The sequence below is a fragment of the Oncorhynchus tshawytscha genome, linkage group LG28, assembly GCF_018296145.1.
Source record: "Oncorhynchus tshawytscha isolate Ot180627B linkage group LG28, Otsh_v2.0, whole genome shotgun sequence".
NCBI classification, from domain to species: domain Eukaryota; kingdom Metazoa; phylum Chordata; class Actinopteri; order Salmoniformes; family Salmonidae; genus Oncorhynchus; species Oncorhynchus tshawytscha.
Genome location: NC_056456.1, coordinates 17,580,493 through 17,600,376, shown reverse-complemented (window position 1 = coordinate 17,600,376; position 19,884 = coordinate 17,580,493). Strand labels below are relative to the sequence as shown.

Below are 19,884 nucleotides of genomic sequence, written 5' to 3'. Positions count from 1 at the left end.
TGCTAATCAATAGAACTAAATTACTGAATCATATTTAGGGGATGACTTTCCAGCACAGCAGTACACCAACATGAATCCACAATTCATTAAGAATGTGAATATTGACAACTGATCCATTACATACAGAATTGACACCGTTTATGCCCTTGTCATTATCTTGGGTTAGAGAGGACATCATCAAGTGAAAAAAAAAAAAAACATAAAACAAGAACCTTGCACAAAAACACCTCAAGATTCAAGAGGTGGCTTGAAAATTGTCTGCAGACCAATTAACTCAACCAAGACCCAGAATGCATCATTGATCAATAAATAGTGAAGTTTATTACGACACGTATGGCTTATATACAAATGCATTATTCAAGTTAAAACAAAAAAGGGAAAATTAAACTGGTAAAATCCATGTTTTTACATTCATTAATGCATTCAAATCATGTAAAAACAGAAACTGTTATATCAGGAGTTTCTCATTTCCGCAACATAGTTTGGCTGCAGTGGGGACAATTTAGGATGAGGGGAGCCATTTGATCAGTTGAGAACCATTTCCAGACCACTGTATCACAGCACAACCTATCAATGCACAGCAAATCAAAGTTAGTTTACATATCAGTCTGCTTTTCCATCTCCAAATGCATTTTCTTTACCACTGTATACTCAATGTATTATATTGTCCATCTACTTGTACCGTTTTAGTGTAGCCACTTTCCAAGCCATCACCCCACTCTACCCATAGAAATAGACTGTGTCATTATACTTCTGACCAAGCATACACCATCGCTGGTGCGGACGATGCTGTCACATATGAAATCGGAGACTGTAATGTAAGGTTGTAATGTGTTGTATTGTGACATTTTAAGACAAGAGCAGTTGCAGTTCAAGAAATGTGGGGTGAGAAGTATTGCTACAGCTGCAGACAATATATACTCTTAACATTTGTACGATTGACCTCTGTTGTTCCAGTGTCAATAGACTTTAGTGCGTTAGTAACACCGTCCTCACATCACAGCTAACCAAATGTACTAATCTGACTCGACGGGAGTACAGGAGACATTATGGTTTGAGCCGTGAAGTCTAGTAGATGTTAAAAGAAGCTAAGAGGCTCATACAGGGGTGTAATGAAGTTTTACTTGATTCACATATCCTTTCTCTACCGTGCTTGAATTTTATGTATGTAGTATTAGGAATGAAGACCACAGCAACAAGTAGATCTTCTTTAACAGTGTGCTTATTGACCAGGAAATAACCAGAGAATATACGGAAAGTAGGTCGTTACACTTTTAGTATTTACATAGTCATTTTTATATCCACAGAACTACATGACAGTGTGTGTTGTGATGACCACTTTATGATTAGTGTACAGTTGAGTGATCAGTGGCTGCTATTGCATGATATTTTGGTCACCTCCAAAGCCATTGTATTTTCCATTTTAAATAGATATTAAACACACTGTAAAAGACAGGACTCCATGGCATTTGAAAAAGGACAATATGTCAAAGATTTTTGAAAAGAAAGAAGCTCTACATCACAACAAGTGATGTTGTATTTGTAAAACAGTGGCCTAACAACACAATCTGATGCAATTGCCTAACCAGTGAACTGACAGCCACCATTTTGTTTGCCCGGTATGTACTATTGTCAATAGTCAGTCATTCACAGACGTTGGTAAAACATGACGTTGACACTAGACATTTGGGTTTTTCAAAGAAAAAGAAAGCTCTTCATATATTTTAGTTTTAATTAAAATAATCAGAGACATTTGTTGTAGCTTTTCCAATAATGATGACATTTCGCTATCATGTCTGTATTGATTACAATGAAAGTAATTCAAGTAAATGGTAAAGTTTTGAAGTAAAAAAAAAAAAGAAAAAGTAAAGAGAAAAAAAGAGGGATAAGCCTACATTTCAAAACGCAACAGAATTTGAGTCAATATCACAAATATAAATTTTGCATACTTTGGTGAAGTTGAAATATTTCTGGTATATTATTAGGGAAATATACTTCAAATATTTTTACTTCACCAAATATGCTAATTACATGTAGAAAACACACACAAGATGGTGGCAATGACAGATGTATTCGTAATGAAGACAAAATCCTTTTGTCATTCATGTGTCCATTTCAGAGATAGCTCTTGTGATTTTTTTAGGTAACATTTGAACATCACCTCCTTGTTTCATGGAAAAGTTCACATTTTTGTTTACATGCTCAGTCCCCGTAGCGAAGATTAAAGTGCCACTTACATTCACACAAATAATGTTAACAGTGCCGCCTATCTTTATACACTAAGGACAACCCCCCCCACCCCCCTTCCTCGTGAAATAATGGCAATAGTTTTTTTTTGTTTTTGTGATCAAGCGCAACATCAGTAGCACAACAACAAACTACGCATTTTGACCTAGAGTATCACATTTACAAGATCCAATTGCCTACAGTACAATTCATTAACGTTTTTTTAAGAGTGGAAACAAATGTCCCATGAAACATTTGATATAGTCTGTAAATTCTCAAATGTTTCACTTACAGGACCGCAACGTCAACAAGCACAACATAGTCCTAAAGGACCAACAGACCTCTCACTTCTACCACGTCACCGGTAAAGCTCTCCTTCTCTCGACATAAACAGTCCATAGTCCTAATAAACGTATGAACATGTCTCTTCAGTTCGCAACATTCTCTTTCTCTAGTACCTTCTCATACACCCATGCTTGTATAACACTAAGGACTGAAGTCTTCAGATGTTTCGCTTGTCATTTTTTAACTCATTGCATCATACATTAAAACACCTCCAATACTTGGGGCAAAACTTATTGCCCTTTTTTGGTTTTTTCATATTTGGCAAATTGCTCTTTTCCCTACACAGATTCCATTCAGTTCCTGACAACAAAAACAATTGGGTGACTCTAAACTCGGTTTAGATATCTGGCACTGTTGACATTCAAAATTCTGCATTGTATTCTTAAAGTATTTTTTTTTCTACATAAGGCAAATGTACATCAAACACATTGGGCGTACATCTAAGTCTGCAATTGAGGCAAATGTACAGTCAAATGGTTTTTAGTGGTATGTATAGCATCTCCAACTAAGCATTGGGATAAAGTGTCAGAGGAAGTCAAAGGGAGTTTTGGCTGGCAGTATCTCAGTCTAAAATGACACATACAGATTCCTCCAACAACAACTATGTAAAACGCTGATGATGTCAGTTATTTACAGTTCCGCACTGTGGCAGAGTAACCACTCATTACTGTCACCGCAGCACGGTCCCCCTGTCCTGTTTTCTGGCTGTTCCCAGTAAAAGGTGTCAGAGATACACTCGTCCCCATATCAAGCTGTTCCCTCTCCTGTCGGTCACTGGCATTCTCCCTACAGAGCAGCCAAAATGTCTGAGGCCTGATCAGCCAGTTAGTGACTCCATACATGTGACCTGGATGTCCAGGACTTCTTCCTCCACGAGGGAGTGGCACACCTCCTTGTTCCAGAGGTAGAGCCTTGGATCATGACGACGCCACCCCGTTGATGACGCGGTTTTCTGAGATAGTACAGTCCATTATAGGGAGGATTCCCGAGTCTATGGGGGAGGAGATGGTACAGTCCATTATTGTAGAAGCGGTGGCCGCCTCTGTGGTCTCAGAGTCTGTTACTTTGGGGTGCTGAGAGTCTATGACAAGCGGAATGGTAGAGTCCAATGAAAGGGTTTGAACAATGTCTGTGATGGGGTGAGTGGTAGAGTCCACAGTGGGGCTGTGAACAGTGTCCATGACAGGGGGAATGGAAGAGTCCACTGTTGTGGGGATATGACCTGAGTCATTGGGTGGTGGTGGTAGTGGGCAGATGGGGGGATGAACAGGGGAATGAGCTACAACAGGGTAAGTGGGAGAAACAATAACATTATTAACACATGGGGAAGAAGAGTCCAACTCCAGAGTATGGACAGAGTCTATGAGAAGGGGAATGGTACAGTCTGATGTAGGGGGAGGAGGAGCGGGGAGTTTGTCATCTGGAGAGTATATGATCGGGTCTGTGGTTATGTGGTCAGCAGAATCAATAGGAGTCGTACAGTCCGCCATGGGGGGAGGGAGAAAAATGTCACTGATGACAGGACCAGGGGAGGGTGTTGGAGAAGGGGGTAAAAGGTCAAGTACAGGGGGAGTGGCAGAGTCCAATGTAGGGGTGGTTTCTATGACAGGGGGAGAGTCCAATGTGGAGGTAGGGGGAATTTCAATTACTTCTGGAGCATCCAATGAAGTGGGGGTGGATTCTATAACAGGTGGAGTGGAAGGATCCACTGCGGAACTAGGAGTGGAAGGGTACAATGCGGAGGTAGGGGTTGAATCAAGTACTGGCGGAATGGTTGATTCCAATAAAGAGATGGGAAGAGTTTCAGTGACAGGGGAAATGGTGTTGACCAAGATGGATGTATGGGTATCTTCTGTGAGGGGGTCAGTGGTAATGTCTTTAGTAGGGGAGGGAGCTGTCTCATCATCAACATTGAAAGTGGATGAAGGGGCAACAGAATTAATGAGGGGTATATCAGTGGAGTCTTCAGTGGATTTGCCATCAGACTCATGCTGGTGTGACATTAACGTCCTAGCGGAGGGCGCCGAAATATCAATAACCGATGGTGCTGCGCGGTCAACAGCGGAGGACGCCGTGAACTCCATTGTGGAGACGGCGGTGGCGGCCGCCTCGTGCAGCGGCGTGTCATGGACCCGGGTGTAGTCCCTGTTGCTCTCCACCTGGGCCAGGAGGAGGCGCTGTTCGCCAGGCCTCCTGGGGGGCAGCAGGGGCTGGCGGGTGTAACACTCCCCGTCGGCCAGGGTCTCGGGCAGGGGCTGGTAGCGCGTCTCGGGGAGGAGGAGAATGCAGATGATGCAGATGAGGGTGCAACAGGCGAAGATGATGTGGTGAAGGAAGTAGCCCTTCTGGTTGTGGAGTTCCATGATGGGGGCGGTCAGCATGCCGAAGCCAGCGCTGGCGAGCACCAGGCCCAGACCCCCACCCCTACGGAGAGAGACAAGGACCATCAGTTAGGAAGTCACTCTCTCTGAAGAACATGACTACACCCGATCCCAAACCAACCTCCAAGCCCCACCGTCTTTAAACCATATCCATCCTGTAGAAAAGGTGTGCCCTGAAACCTCTGCCATTTCCAGTGCAATGTTCTGCTTTGTTACATTCCAAGTCCATTCCATTTCAATGCTTTCTTTTATATTCACTTTCAATAGCACATTCCACATTCCAGCCCCTACTATTCTCATTTACTTATGCAGACACACGTGGTCTGTGTTATTGACATGTCCTTGCCATTTTACGCCCACAGCAGCAGAGACTGCTGCAATACCATGTAACAGCATCCTGCCAAGGCAGTAGCCTCATTTCTCTCCTGTCTGCTCTGTGACTGGCCACCAGGTGGCGATCCACAGTCACTCTTCAGGCAGCACAGTGCACCATACCTTACATAACACAACACAAGCATCATGATGATGATGATCCAAAGCTGTGTCAGTTTGTCAAGAGAGGGAAAGGCTAATTCAAAACCAGGCTGATCTGTGAAAGAGACCTCGGTCTCGGCCTGACTCCCTGTCAAAATAAAAAGGTTAAATAAATTAATAATAATACTTTTTTAAAATATGGATATTGAACAACACCTTTATTATGGTTGTGCATATAACAAGAGATCCATGATCACACACTCATTTTAAGTGCTTATAGCAGGGTAGTAATATTCTGGTGATATCCTGGCAGGTCAGAGACACTGAATCATGAACCTCTCTATTGAGATCAAAGATTGCGACTACATTCTATTATGATAGTGAGCATCATAAAACAGGGTATTTTCCCTTCACACTACATGACAGCAACCTTCAAACTCCACACCTCTTTATCTTTCTCCAATTCCAGATGTGCATACGGTATGTTTTTCATAGCTTGACAGAGTGAATGTTCTGTAAAATGTTATCAAATTAACCAGACACTTGACCCGACCCATCTCTGAATAAAAGGGGAAGAAAATGGAACCCTGTTTTTGATTTCCATGAAGCTTTCTCCTCAACCCTGGCCTGCACATATCCTGACTGACAGCCCCCTCTGAAACCTTTCCCTCTGCCCCTCTCTGTCGTACGCTCCAGTGGTCCGTTCCCAGCGCGTGGGTGGGCTTACCTGATGACGGTGGGCGTGATCTCAGCGCAGAAGAAGATGCTCAAGTTGCTGACAGCGTGGGAGGAGAACATGCCGATGATGGAGAAGGCGATGGAGAAGTTCTTATTCAGCGTATCCGAGCGCTCTGTACAGACAGACGGCAACATACGAGTCAGCCATTAAAACACGACTCACTATTAAGTTGAGATGTGTGTATCCGAGTACTCTGCATAGCAAGAAAGCAAATATAACAATTATCCAGCCATCATACAGAGAGAATACATTCTAATGTACTGTAGAAAAGGGGAGATTAACTCAAAAGAAAAATACTATATCTAACCCTGAATGAATGATTCTCATATTAGAAGGCTCAGTGCACTGAGGAACAGTATCTAATACATTCTCAAAGAGCAGGTTGTTATTAAAGTAGTAAGATGATCCTATTAAATGTACTTAGACTGTTACATAATTCCCATGAGTCTGTGTTGTTGAGCATCCTGTATGTTGTCCATCACCCTGACCATGTTATCCATTTAACTAAACTAGCCATGAAGGATTACCCTGACGTTGATCTGTCTGATCCTCAGCTAAACAGCAGCAAAACAATCCTAGAACTAACTCGCACGGTGCTGCTGAACGAGACATGTTAAAAATTGACAGACGATCATCTGAAAGTGGTCTCAGTATCAGTTTGTTGCTGAACGAGACATGCTCTTCTGGCAACTTCAAACATCTGAAAATGGTCTCGGATGAGTTTGTTGCTGAATGAGACATGTTTAAGTTGCCCTAAGCAGATCATCTGAGGCAGAACTCAGATCAGTTTGCTGCTCCTCTCTAATCCTCTGGCTGTCAGACAACAGGCCAAGCTAATTCTGCTGCCAGGTGGAGGACTAGGGATGGAGAGAACGGAAAGAAGAGAGGAGCTAGATAAACACACAGGGGAAGAAGAGGGCTAGAGGCTACTTAGGTTAGCTAGGGTCAATGAGACCGAGCCAAACAGAGAGGATCATCAGAACAAAGCAAGGATCGGGAAGTGAAACACAGACAAGAAGACTTCTAATAGTTGCAAGAAGTTACATGAAGAACAGGCAAGATCAAAAAAAAGTTATGATGAACGATGGCGATAAAACCATATAACGTACTATAATACCATGCAGTAGTGTGGTTATTACACAGTCAACGTCAGGTTTATTTGTTATAATGGACTGTAGTACTACAGATTTGCACGACTAGCCTACTGCTGGTTCCATGTGTTAGCTGTAATGTTTCACTGTGAAGGACAAGCAGGCTGGATCTGAACGTGTGTTTATGCAGTAAACAGAATGCAGCTAGCTTGTCCTTGAGAGATGTATTCATTCCTCGATGCCTACGGGTGTTCTGAGCCCCATGGTGCCTGTGTTTGAACTGTCACTCATAGTTGGCAAACAGAAACGACACGCCATGGTTTGCTCTAACGGGATCTGACTGAACTCTGCAATGAGTTTGAGTTTGTTGTTCTTAGGGAGTGGGTGGGAGAGTGGGAGTGATTGGGAGAAGGGGAGAGATAGGACAAGTCACAGTATTTAGGTCGCAGTGATGGTGAAATACCAACCTTTGCTTTACACCCCCTCCATTGCACAACAAAGCACCCTTGTCTTTCTGCTACTATGTTGGAACACTGACATTTTCTTAGTGTCCTCCAATCTTACACAAATGTCAGAGTTCCTCCAGTCTTTGTCTAATCACATCAAAGAAATCACGTTAAGACATCTGCAGCTAGCCAGCGATCATAATGTGTTTCTAATGGCTTGAACCACATTTAAGACAGTAGATTGGTTATCCATTTATTGTGGAATTCTCTCATTTGCCGAATTTCTCTCATTTCTCTCAAATCGAGCAGTTGCAGTATTTCCAGTAAGCGGATTATAAAATGGAGTAAACAGTTAAGATCCAGAATGATGGGCTATTGATTAGTTAAGAGTCTAGGGTAGAGCACCTGCAACCAGGGAAATATGGGCTGAGTTCCCACAAGAATGAAGAGGAGAGAAATCAATGGTTGTACTGTACCTATATTCAGATGTACACTGTATTTCCCCAGTACTATAGGAGCCACAGGGAGAGAGAGGAAAACAGAAACAGGTTAATATGTAGTTAAATGATCACACACACACACACACACTGGTTACACCATAGCAATAACAAGACAATATGTTTGCTGTTTGAATGATCTCAAGGTGTATTTTGTAGGTATATGTTCCCTCAACATTTGTGACTCTAAAAAAAAAAGGACTAGGTACTGTCAGATTTCGGACAACATCCGTCCTTGTTACACAGTAAAGAGGCCACCTCCCACAGACCTACATTCAAACATCATCATCAAAACAACTATACAGTAGCTAACTATAAAGACTATTTCACCTCCACCCCCAGGAGGTCAGGGCCTCCTGAGCACATGACCTGCGTGCTCGGCCGTCGGTAATTTGGTGATGATTAGGCCTACCAGCTGGCTAGGCTACCTTACCTAGCAATGTTAGCTGACACTGGCTAATTGATTGCCTGACATAAGAGGAAAACTACTGATGCACTACCAAAGTTTCAAAATGTGGCTTCTACTTTTCTAACTCTCAACAGAAAAAAATATATGTTTTTTGGTCAGGGGCCCCCTAGTGGCCACGGGGCCCTACACGCAGTGCATAGTTGGCATATAGGAAGAGGCAGCTGTGTGTGTGTGTGTGTGTGTGTGTGTGTGTGTGTGTGTGTGTGTGTGTGTGTGTGTGTGTGTGTGTGTGTGTGTGTGCGCACTATACCATTGCGTATTATACTGTAGGCTACTCACAGTTGAGCAGGCCTAGCTGAAGCAGTGATGCCAGTGCAGTGATTATCATAAACATGAGCAGGCCACCCCTCCTCCCCATCAGGGACACTGCCGGGCACAGTGCAATGCATGATGCCACTGCGATGCCCGCCATGGTGTAGTAGTCAGCGTAGAAGTTGTGGAACATGGTGGACTCGTGGGTCTCGTGGTGGTCCATCATACTGCGGGCAAAGCAATGGTGGATCCCATAGCCCGTCAGTCTGGATAGAGATAGAGATAGAGATAGAGATAGAGATAGAGATAGAGATAGAGATAGAGATAGAGATAGAGATAGAGATAGAGATAGAGATAGAGATAGAGATAGAGATAGAGATAGAGATAGAGATAGAGATAGAGATAGAGATAGAGATAGAGATAGAGATAGAGATAGAGATAGAGATAGAGATAGAGATAGAGATAGAGATAGAGATAGAGATAGAGATAGAGATAGAGATAGAGATATATATATATATATATATATATATATAAGAGAGAGAGAGAAAAGGGTATCAAGAAAGAGAAATAATGAAAACAGGGATAATGGGTGTGTGGTAGTGCAAGAGAGGGAGAAAGAAGTAAGGAGATGAGTGTACAGAGGACAGAAAGAAAGAGGGATATTAGGAGAGAGGACAAAGAAAGACCATATGAGTTCAGACAGAGAGTTCAGAAGATGAAGGGAAAAAAAGAAAGAAAGAGGAAAGTGTATTTCTATGAAACAAAACTAAAACACACAAACCCTCTTGCTCGTCTCCAGTTCTCTCATAAGAACACAGCTCATGAAAAATTTATGGTCAGACTACAGCCAGGGACACTGTGCACTGAAATAGCCTGGGCTGTGTCTAAGTCTGCTGTCTACAAATGACTGGGTTATGTGAGTGAGGAGAGGTGAAGCTCGTTCTGAAGGCCAATGGACAGAAAAACCGGCGGACAGACAAATGGACAGAGGCAGGACTGCAAACAGCACAGAGACGGGAAGACAGAGGGATGGATAGACAGACAGACAGGCCTGCTAAAAGCAGACGGCCACTGCATCGAGCTGACAGGTCAATAGTCCCATAATCACGGCACACCGGTTTATAGGTAGTTTCAGGAGCCAATGCTAACGAGTGTTACGCTAGCTGTTCCCATAGACTTCCAGTCATTGCGCTATAGCAATTGAGCAAATGGAAGTGAGAAACGTCCTTCAAACTGAACAAAGAGACAAACATGTTATCCACAAGTTCATCTGACTCTGGGGAAGTAGACAAAGGGCCTCATTGCCAAAATCCAGAAGTATCGCTTAAACACCCAGAGTCGTCTGACTGGCAGCTGCATCATGGACACACACACACACACAATACTACATAAACTCACACACACACAAACAAAGATACTTACGAGTTCACGCAGAGGACCACAATGTTTTTCCACAGGTTCCTTGTCCCCACCATCTTCACAATACATGTCTTTTTGGGCTTCTTCTGAAGAGCTTTCTGCAACTCTGAAACAACGTAGAGAAATCAGGTAAATATGACCACAATGCACTCATCTACAGGCTGTACACAGCCAACGAAAGGGCTTCATCTGAGGATACGAGACTAAGGAGGATAAGAGACTAAGGACTAAGAGACAAAGGACACCTTCAGCTGCAAACTGTGATTCATACCAAGACATTTCATCACTTATCTCTGTTAGAAAACAGGAATGACAGGGGGAATGAGTGGGGGAGGAACAAGTGAGTGAATGAACAATTGAAAGAGGAATGTTTTCAGAAGACAATGCCCCAGGACAGCGCAGATCATAGCATGGGGCATGGATGTTTGGAAGTACGAGGTGTTGCTATGAAAACAAACCTCTGCTTTGGTCATGTGCACACACACATACATGTATGCACGTGACGGGCAACATTACAAGTTTTTACTCAAAGTTGCTCTCTATACAATCATGGAGCTCTGAAGTCATACTCTGGCCTAGCGGCATAGCCATAATCCCTTGCATAAAAATTGGCCCACAAACGGAAGGCCCTTTTCAGGGGTTAGTTATGTTACATTCAGTAGGCATTCAGTAGTTCCGTAGGACGACCTCCAACCAATCAAAGCTTTTGCAGTATGAAGTGATATGTTGTCCATCCAATCATAGGATTAGGATCAGAGAATGAATCTAGTCCGTTTAATTGGGGTTGTGCTGCAGAGCATTATGGGGGGGGTTCTATGTGTTGAGAAGCTTAGGGAGCTGGAGATGTTATGTTTGCTCCTTGTATAAAATAGGTTTAACTTCTTTTAATGAACATAAACAGTTGTCCAACTGAAACAGTTGGACAGCGTTCGTCGTCAGTCAGGGTGTTTTGACTGAATTGTCCATTTCTAAAGGCATTTGACGCTTCAGCAGTATCCTCCTGATGATCCTCAGTCCCTTGAGTGAATGGCTGAAGCCTTAGATCCACTCTGTTTCGTCTCAGTTGTGATCCATGCTCCGTTTGTATCTCATAGGATCGCAGTGCAATTTCTCTCTGCACACACCCTTGCTACATCCAGGTTCCTGTAGTGATGTCTCAGAGTCGTACATGACCTCCAGGTTTCAGTTCAGGTAATTGTCTTGAACTTTTGTTGTGTCGCTGTTTGTGTTTGTCTTTCTGTTTTTCCTTCACAAGTTTGACTTTGTGAGCACCTCCGGGTGTTAGCAAGTCCTCATGGATGGGTAGGTTGGTTCTGATGCGACGTCCCATCAACATTTGTGCAGGTGAAAGTGCGCTGCGGTAGATCAGAGTTTCTAGGAAATCCCCCTTTCCATCGTGTGCCTTTTTCATCAGACCTTTGACAATTTTGACTGAACTCTCTGCTAAGTCGTTGGACCTTGGGTAGTTGGGGTGTTGTGTCGGAATCCCTAGTCGTTAGCGAACGATTGGAATTCGAAACTTGAGAACTGTGGGCCATTGTCCGAGTACAGTTCAGACACAACGCCATGTCTTGAAAAGACTGATTTCAGGTAGGTGATTACAGCTGTGCTGGAGGTAGTTGGCAGTGTTGCTACTTCAGGGTAGTTTGAGTAGTAGTCGGTAACAACAATGTGACTTTTGCTATTGCAGTCAAATAGGTCAACTTTGTAGTAAGGTCTGTTGGGTACTGGATGAGGCATTAGCGGCTCTGCTTGCTGCTTTGGCCTGTAGGGCAAACACTGTTTACATGAAGCAGTGGTCTGGCTGATTTCCTGGTTCATTCTTGGCCAGTACATTACTTCTGATGCTCGTTGTTTGCATTTTTTCCTCACCCAAGTGGCCCTTGTGTATTTTCTGTAGCATTTCTTTGCGTAGTGTCATGGGAATGACAATCTTGTTGCCTTTGAACACTATGTCAACCACAACGGTGAGCTCTGCTCTGGACATCCAGTAATCCTGTACTCTCCTTGAACAGTTTTTCTGTGCGGGCCAACCTATCAGTGTTGTTTCTTTCAACTCTATCATTGTTTGGTCAGCTGCGGTCTCGCTTTTAATCTGCTCCATTCTCTCGGAAGACACAGGAAGTGATGGTACGGTCATCTTTTACTGTATGGCATACTTCCACAGAATCAACAAAGAATTATTCAATCTCCTCCTTGACTGTATGAACTATTGAGAAACTATTTTTCCCAGTTGTTACATGATTTGCCATTTGCAGGGCAATTTCTTGGCTTGTGGATGAATCACAAGTAGTTTTTTGCTTATTTCTGTTTTGTAAGACGTTGTGTGTATTGCTCCTCTCTTTTTATTGCATACACTGACGTCTCATCTCTATACAGCTCTTTAGCTTGTGCTCTGGTGGTTTCAGCTGCTCGACACATATTCACTGCTTTATCCAAAGTTAAATCTTGCTCACGCAGCAATCTCTCCTGAAGTCCATTATCAAGTATGCCACAGACTATCCGGTCTTTCACTAGTGAGTCTTTCAGATGTTCAAATTCACATGTTTTGCTCAGTGTGTTCAGCCCAGCCAAATACTGGTCAAAACTGACTCCCTGTTTCTGATCATCAGAGAAAAATTTCCCTCTCAAACGTGACGTTCTGGCTTGGTACAAAGTACTCCTCAAATTTAGCCATTCGCACAGTCAATGTAAAGTTTGCCTCGTCTTGCTGAAAGCCATTGTAAAATGTCCAATGCATCCTCTCCAATAACATGCAGAAAAAGGGAAGCTTACAATTTGTCATCGTCTCCCCCTGCACCACTGGCTGCTAGGTAGATATTGAATCTCTGCTTGAAACGTTTCCAATTGTCAGCTAAATTGGCTGTTAACTGCATAGGAGTAGGAGGACTAAGCCTATCCATGACGGAGAACAGGAACAGTGTCAATTTCTCTTATTTCACTCTCGCTGCTGCGGCTCGTTGTCCTCGCTCTCGCTGCTGTCACTCTCGCTGCTGCGGCTCGTTGTCCTCGCTCTCGCTGCTGTCACTCTCGCTGCTGCGGCTCGTTGTCCTCGCTCTCGCTGCTGTCACTCTCGCTGCTGCGGTTCGTTGTCCTCGCTCTCGCTGCTGTCACTCTCGCTGCTGCGGCTCGTCACTCTGCCTCTGCTCTCGCTGCTGTCACTCTCGCTGCTGCACTCTCGGTTCGTTGTCCTCGCTCTCGCTGCTGTCACTCTCGCTGCTGCGGTTCGTTGTCCTCGCTCTCGCTGCTGTCACTCTCGCTGCTGCGGCTCGTTGCCCTCGCTCTCGCTGCTGTCACTCTCGCTGCTGCGGCTCGTTGCCCTCGCTCTTGCGAGCTAGCATCTTCGACTACTCACGTCACTTGACTTGTGGTAGAATGTTCAATTTTTCGTCGCAGAAATTTGCAGAGCAACTCCTTTCTTTTCTCTGTCTCGTCATAGGGACTACCAATCTGACACCATGTTATATTTGTTCCTTGTATCATGACAAACCGGGGCGTAGGTTTTAACTACTTTTAATGAACATAGACTTCAGCTACAAAACTCCTTGTTTAGCCACGCAAGGTTAAGAAGGAGCCTTTCATCAAACCGCCTGATCATGTGGACCTGCGTATTCAAACTGCGCAACACCACGGGAAAGGAAGAAGAAACATGGATATTCTTAAATGCTTATCGACACCACTGCATTTTTGGCATGTAAGAATGTGCTTTTCGAGGACACGGCGAGCCGGAAAGTTCTGCTACCAACGGCAACCACAAGGAGCTTGCAGCGGTAACTGCACAGTACGATGCTTCACTTGCTGAAAATGCTGAACTTTCGACTGTCTTTTCTGGGATGTCGAAATCAATAAAGAATGACTTGATTGCTTCCATCGCATCATCCATTAAAAGTGAGATTAAAGAGAGAGGCTGAGGCAGCACATTTTTTTCCCCCGCACATGCTTAAGTAGGCTTTCCACTTTCTTTCTGTATTTACTTAGCATAGGTGAGAACACAATCACTCCGGACAGACACGAGAAAAAAACTCATTTCATAAATGTTGCAGCAGCCTAGGCTACCTAAAAAGAGATCGGACATGCTGTATTTGATGAAAAAGAGACTATATTTCAGTCTGATCAACTGTAGGCTACAAATAATAGCAGCTGCATACAGACTATGTGCCCTGTCCATCTGGTCAGGGTAAACAAAATTGGTAACGTTATGTATTTATAGTCCATTTGTGTGTCAGGAGAAAATGTGAATGGGAACAAATTTGGTTTATATTCAAACCCGGGCTGGCTAGACTGGCTACATGTTTTCAATCCCAAATTATTAATTGGAATGAATTCATCAACATAGTCGTGATGACAGATGTGAGTAAATGTTTTATTAGTTGCTTGATAAAACACTTGCATAAAACAAGCTCAGCCCTGTGAGTTATATTGTTTATCAGTTCTCTTCTTTTATCCGTTGTTTTACCAGGTAAGTTGACTAAGAACATGTTCTCATTTGCAGCAACGACCTGGGGAATAGTTACAGGGGAGAGGGGGATGAATGAGCCAATTGTAAACTGGGGATTATTAGGTGAACGTGATGGTTTGAGGGCCCAATTGGGAATTTAGCCAGGACACTGGGGTTAACACTCCTACTCTTAAGTGCCATTGGATCTTTAATGACCTCAAAGTCAGGACACCTGTTTAACGTCCCATCCGAAAGAGGGCACCCTACACAGGGCAGTGTCCCCAATCACTGCCCTGGGATATTTGTTTTAGACCAGAGGAAAGAGTGCCTCCTACTGGCCCTCCAACAACACTTCCAGCAGCATCTGGTCTCCCATCCAGGAACTCACCAGGACCAACCCTGCTTAGCTTCAGAAGCAAGCCAGCAGTGGTATGCAGGGTGGTATGCAGCTATGTATTCACTATTATTCTACAATGTAGAAAATAGTAAAAAATAAAGAAAACCTTGAATGGGTAGGTATGCCCAAACATTTGACTATTAATGAGCGCACACACAAATCACCCAGAATAACAGTTACATTCAAATGGGCATCTATACCATAACCTCTGTCAATACCATAGTTCTCTCTTGTCCACTGCAGGAATATGATATTGCCTACAGTACGGCACTGCCTATGGTTGTATCTAGTCACTATCCAAAGTGATTGACCTGGCCCCATCTGTTGTCTGTGAGCAATGCCTCTCTCTCCACCCTCGAAAGGCCCTAATAAAGTTAATTAAGGGTCCGGAGGGTCCCATCCGGAAGGCCATGGTGTAGGTTTACTACCCTGCCAATTTCCCTCGGCCCCAGGAGAGAGGACTGTTACTATGGGAACCAGGCATAGAGGAAGGAAGGGGATTTCCCCAGATCCATTCAGACTGACCAAGCACTTCTGTCTCAGAGACAAGCCAGCGGATCTTGCTAGGGAAATAGTAGATTTAAAGTCCTTTCCCTTCAGAAGAAGACAAACTCATCCACTTTCAAATAACCAAAAGCACAGCAAATACACAGAGAAAGATATTCAAGCCCGAAGACTGATGTCTTGAGCTGTGTAGTTACACAGCATTAATATCAACAGTTTTAAAACTGAGATGTGTACCTGTGACTAGAGCAGTTAAAAAAGGGATGACCTCTTCCTCTCCCCTGTGTACTATACCTGTGAGGATGTGATCAGTGTCCAGCTCGGTGTTAACCTGGTTCTTCTTGGCAATGTGTCCCATGATCCACTTGGAGCGGCCATACTGTTGAGTGGCCAGCAGCCACCGCAGAGACTCGGGGAAGATCCTACATGGAAACAAGAGCACAATCTGCTCAAGAAAATACGTTGAATCAATTCAATTAGTCCCTTTTTTCCCCATTGGGATTTAATGAGAGGCTGAAAGGAACCTCAATATATTATCCTCCTTCCTCAGGCTCTGCGGGAATCCCCAGGTACTGGAAAGTGTGTGTGTGTGTGTGTGTGTGTGTGTGTGTGTGTTTGTGAGTGAGAGCGTGTGTGTGCATTCATGCTTTCTTTCTAGCTGATTGAAACACATTAATAACTGCAATACTGTACTCTCGCTCGTAACCACTATGCTACCTGCCGCTCATCAGGTATACAGTGTGAATACAAGGTAAATGGTGGTTAATGAATGAGTATTTATTGCCCACGCCTTAAAGACACCAGCTGTAGTAACATGAACAGTAGAAGTCATTTGAATGAATGTTAAGCTATTAATTATCATACGCTATTATGGCTGTTACTACAGTGGGGAAGCAATGCTGGAAAATTCCCTTGGGTCCAAGAAGCTTCCCTCTTATTCTACACAGATAAGACAGAATGTCCAATTACATGTTCTCCCATGCCTCGCTATTCCCACTTCTATTTCATACATACACTACCGGTCAAAAGTTTTAGAACACCTACTCATTCAAGGGTTTTTTCTTTATTTGAACTATTTTCCACATTGTAAAACAAAATTATGAAACAACACATATGGAATCAAGTAGTAACCAACAAAAAAGTGTTAAAGAAATCAAAATATATTTTATATTTGAGATTCTTCAAATAGCCACCCTTTGCCTTGATGACAGCTTTGCACACACTTGGCATTCTCTCAACCAGCTTAATGAGGTAGTCACCTGGAATGCATTTCAATTAACAGGTGTACCTTGTTAAAAAGTTCATTGGTGGAATTTCTTTCCTTCTTAATGAGTTTGAGCCAATCAGTTGTGTAGTGACAAGGTAGGGGGGTATACAAGTCCATATTATGGAAAGAACAGCTCAAATAAGCAAAGAGAATCGACCGTCCATTACTTTAAGACATGATCAGTCAATACGGAATATTGAGAACTTTGAAACGTTTCTTCAAGTGCTGTCGCAAAACCCATCAAGCACTATGATGAAACTGGCTCTCATGAGGACCGCCACAGGAAAGGAAGAACCAGAGATACCTCCGCTATAAAGGATAAGTTCATTAGAGTTACCAGCCTCAAATTGCAGCCCAAATAAATGCTTTGCAGTGTTCAAGTAACAGACACCTCTCAACATCAACTGTTCAGAGGAGTGTGTGAATCAGGCCTTCATGGTCGAATTGCTGCAAAGAAATCACTACTAAAGGACACCAATAATAAGAAGAGACTTGCTTGGGCCAAGAAAATCGAGAAATGGACAGACCGGTGGAAATGTCTAATTCAAGGCACACTTATCCAGCATGTCTACCACAGCATTCTGCAGCGATACACCATCACAACTGGTTTGGGCTTAGTGGGACTATCATTTTTTTTTTTAAACAGGACAATGACCCAACACACCTCCAGGCTGTATAAGGGCTATTTGACCAAGAAGGAGAGTGATGAGTGCTGCATCACATGACCTGGCCTCCACAATCCCCCCGACCTCAACCCAATTGAGATTGTTTGGGATGTGTTGGACTGCAGAGTGAAGGAAAAGCAGCCAACAAATGCTCAGCATTTGTGGGAACTCCTTCAAGACTGTTGGAAAAGCATTCCAGGTGAAGCTGGTTGAGAGAATGACAAGAGCGAGCAAAGCTGTCATGAAGGCAAAGGGTGGCTATTTTAAAAATCTCTGTTTAACACTTTTTTGGGTACTACATTATTTCATGTGTTACTTAATAGTTATTTCATAGTTCTACAATGTAGAAAATAGTAAAAATAAAGAAAAACCCTTGAATGAGTAGGTGTCCTAAAACTTTTGACCGGTAGTGTACATAATATAAGCATTGGATAAATAGAACCCACATTAGCCTACAATATAACCCAATCATGAACTGTAGTGTATGATGATTGGGAGTGGTAGGCTATAGCAAGTAACCAAGTAAATTAAATCAGTAATATCAATCTCAATGGGATCACCCGTATAATAAACAGCTAAATATATCAATACTAAGATGCTAAATTAAAGCAGGTGGTGGGGTATAGCCTGTCCCAAATCTGTTTTGTGCTTTGCCTGAGATGGGGAGTAAAGTAGGTGTTGTCCTCACCAGATATAAGAGACCATGAGGATCAGCGGGCAGATGATGACGGCCTGCAGGACCTGCCAGTCTCGACAGAGGTATGCCATCCCTGGCATAAGGAGCTGCCCGCCCAGCACCACGAAGCTGGCAACCATGGTCATGGAGAAACGCCAGGCTGGTAGGCACAGCTCAATCCCTGGAAAAGAGAAGAGAAGACTTGAGTAATATTACAATACAGACATAAGCACAGTCACAGTTCCAGACAGAGCTCGACCGCAGGGGGACGGACGAAGAGAGAAAGAGGAGAGAGGTTAGCCTACAAGTCAAATCAAAGGTCAACAATGTCACCTCCACATTTTCACAACTTGACAGAGAGTGGACAGAGGGGAGAGTGGTGGCACTAGTTCCACCACACAGCTCCATCCCTGGGAAGGAGAGGAGGTATCCTGATACGGATGCCACTATCGTGAACATTGTCTAATTACCTTGTCTGGAACTGAGCAATACAGAGGTAAGATCAGGGACATTGTATGACTGACGCCACGGCACAAATCGGCAATTATCATGCAGAGAATATAGGACGTCAAATATTTGCTTATTTTGTCTTAAGAGCACTGAAGAGTCACTGCCCTGAACCGAGCCCATTGCGGTGAACCAACGATGGCCAACTTGTACTTACTTCTCCCCAGCTACGATAAGAAAGATCCTGGTTCATTCATACAGTCATTAGCATGCATGCCACCACCTCGCTAGCCGCTAGCCGGCAGAAACACACACAACTCAGCCCCTTAGCTGGCTAGCTCGACGCTGCAGCAGCACACATTATAAAATATATTAAAAGCAGGCAAGGTGTCTGGTATTGTAACAGTTGCTTTGCCTCCTTCTTCCCCTGTCTCTCCCTCAGCCTTTTGTCCTCCATTCATTTCTTCCTTTACATCGCCTCCTGTCTTTTTTGACTTGTGTTTTATTTTCTGGCGGCCGCATTCTGCAGCCGGAGCACGCGGCCCAGCTCCAGATGGGTCTTTCAAGGTGACAGGCCAGGGATAATACAGACTGCAGGCTGTAGCTCCGCTCCACTCCCAAAGAAAAGCCTGGAATTTCAATTAGGATCTGCCCCCCTCCTAGCTCGTATGAATAATGCTCTGTGTTCGTGGAACAGTAACACAGCTGGAACCACCAAGCTAAGAGGGGGAAGAGGGGAGTGAGGGGGTGGGGTGTTGGGTTTGGTGTAACTTCAACCTGACACTAACAGTAACACAGCTGGAACGATCAAGCTATGACTGAAGGAGTGAAGAGAGGGGTGAGAGGGAATGTTGGGTTTTTGAATAACCACGCTCAGTGGGAGTTTTGTGAGTAAAGTCATGGGTCAATGGGAATAGCATTGGTTTGGTGTTATGGTTGTGAGGATCACACATACGGACGCACTAACAGAACATTCTGTACAGAATGACTACGTATGAAAACATGTAAGACACTCATGCAGACACAAACAAACTCCTGAAGGGGCAGAATGGGGGTTGAGGGGTGAAGGCCACCTGAGCACCTTCCTCCAGCTGACCCTAATCTTCCCCACCCCTCCTAAAATCAGCAGTCCCACAATTCCCTGCTCCAGA

General features: G+C 43.8%; 1 protein-coding gene across 3 annotated transcripts in view; it reads right to left on the bottom strand.

The window, feature by feature from the left end:
• Positions 1 to 293: 293 nt before the first annotated feature.
• The window catches only part of LOC112226845 (solute carrier family 22 member 23-like), a 53,131-nt gene continuing 33,540 nt past the window's right edge, over positions 294 to 19,884 (bottom strand). For 2 of the 3 annotated variants that reach the window (XM_042308149.1, XM_042308150.1), the window contains 7 exons: positions 18,299 to 18,467; positions 15,973 to 16,100; positions 10,343 to 10,445; positions 8,948 to 9,186; positions 8,179 to 8,211; positions 6,154 to 6,277; positions 294 to 4,995 (listed from right to left, as the gene is read on the bottom strand). In XM_042308149.1, the coding sequence (XP_042164083.1) occupies positions 3,489 to 4,995; positions 6,154 to 6,277; positions 8,179 to 8,211; positions 8,948 to 9,186; positions 10,343 to 10,445; positions 15,973 to 16,100; positions 18,299 to 18,467 (2,303 nt within the window). In that variant the 3' untranslated portion in view covers positions 294 to 3,488. The other variant, XM_042308152.1, reaches the window with a different exon arrangement.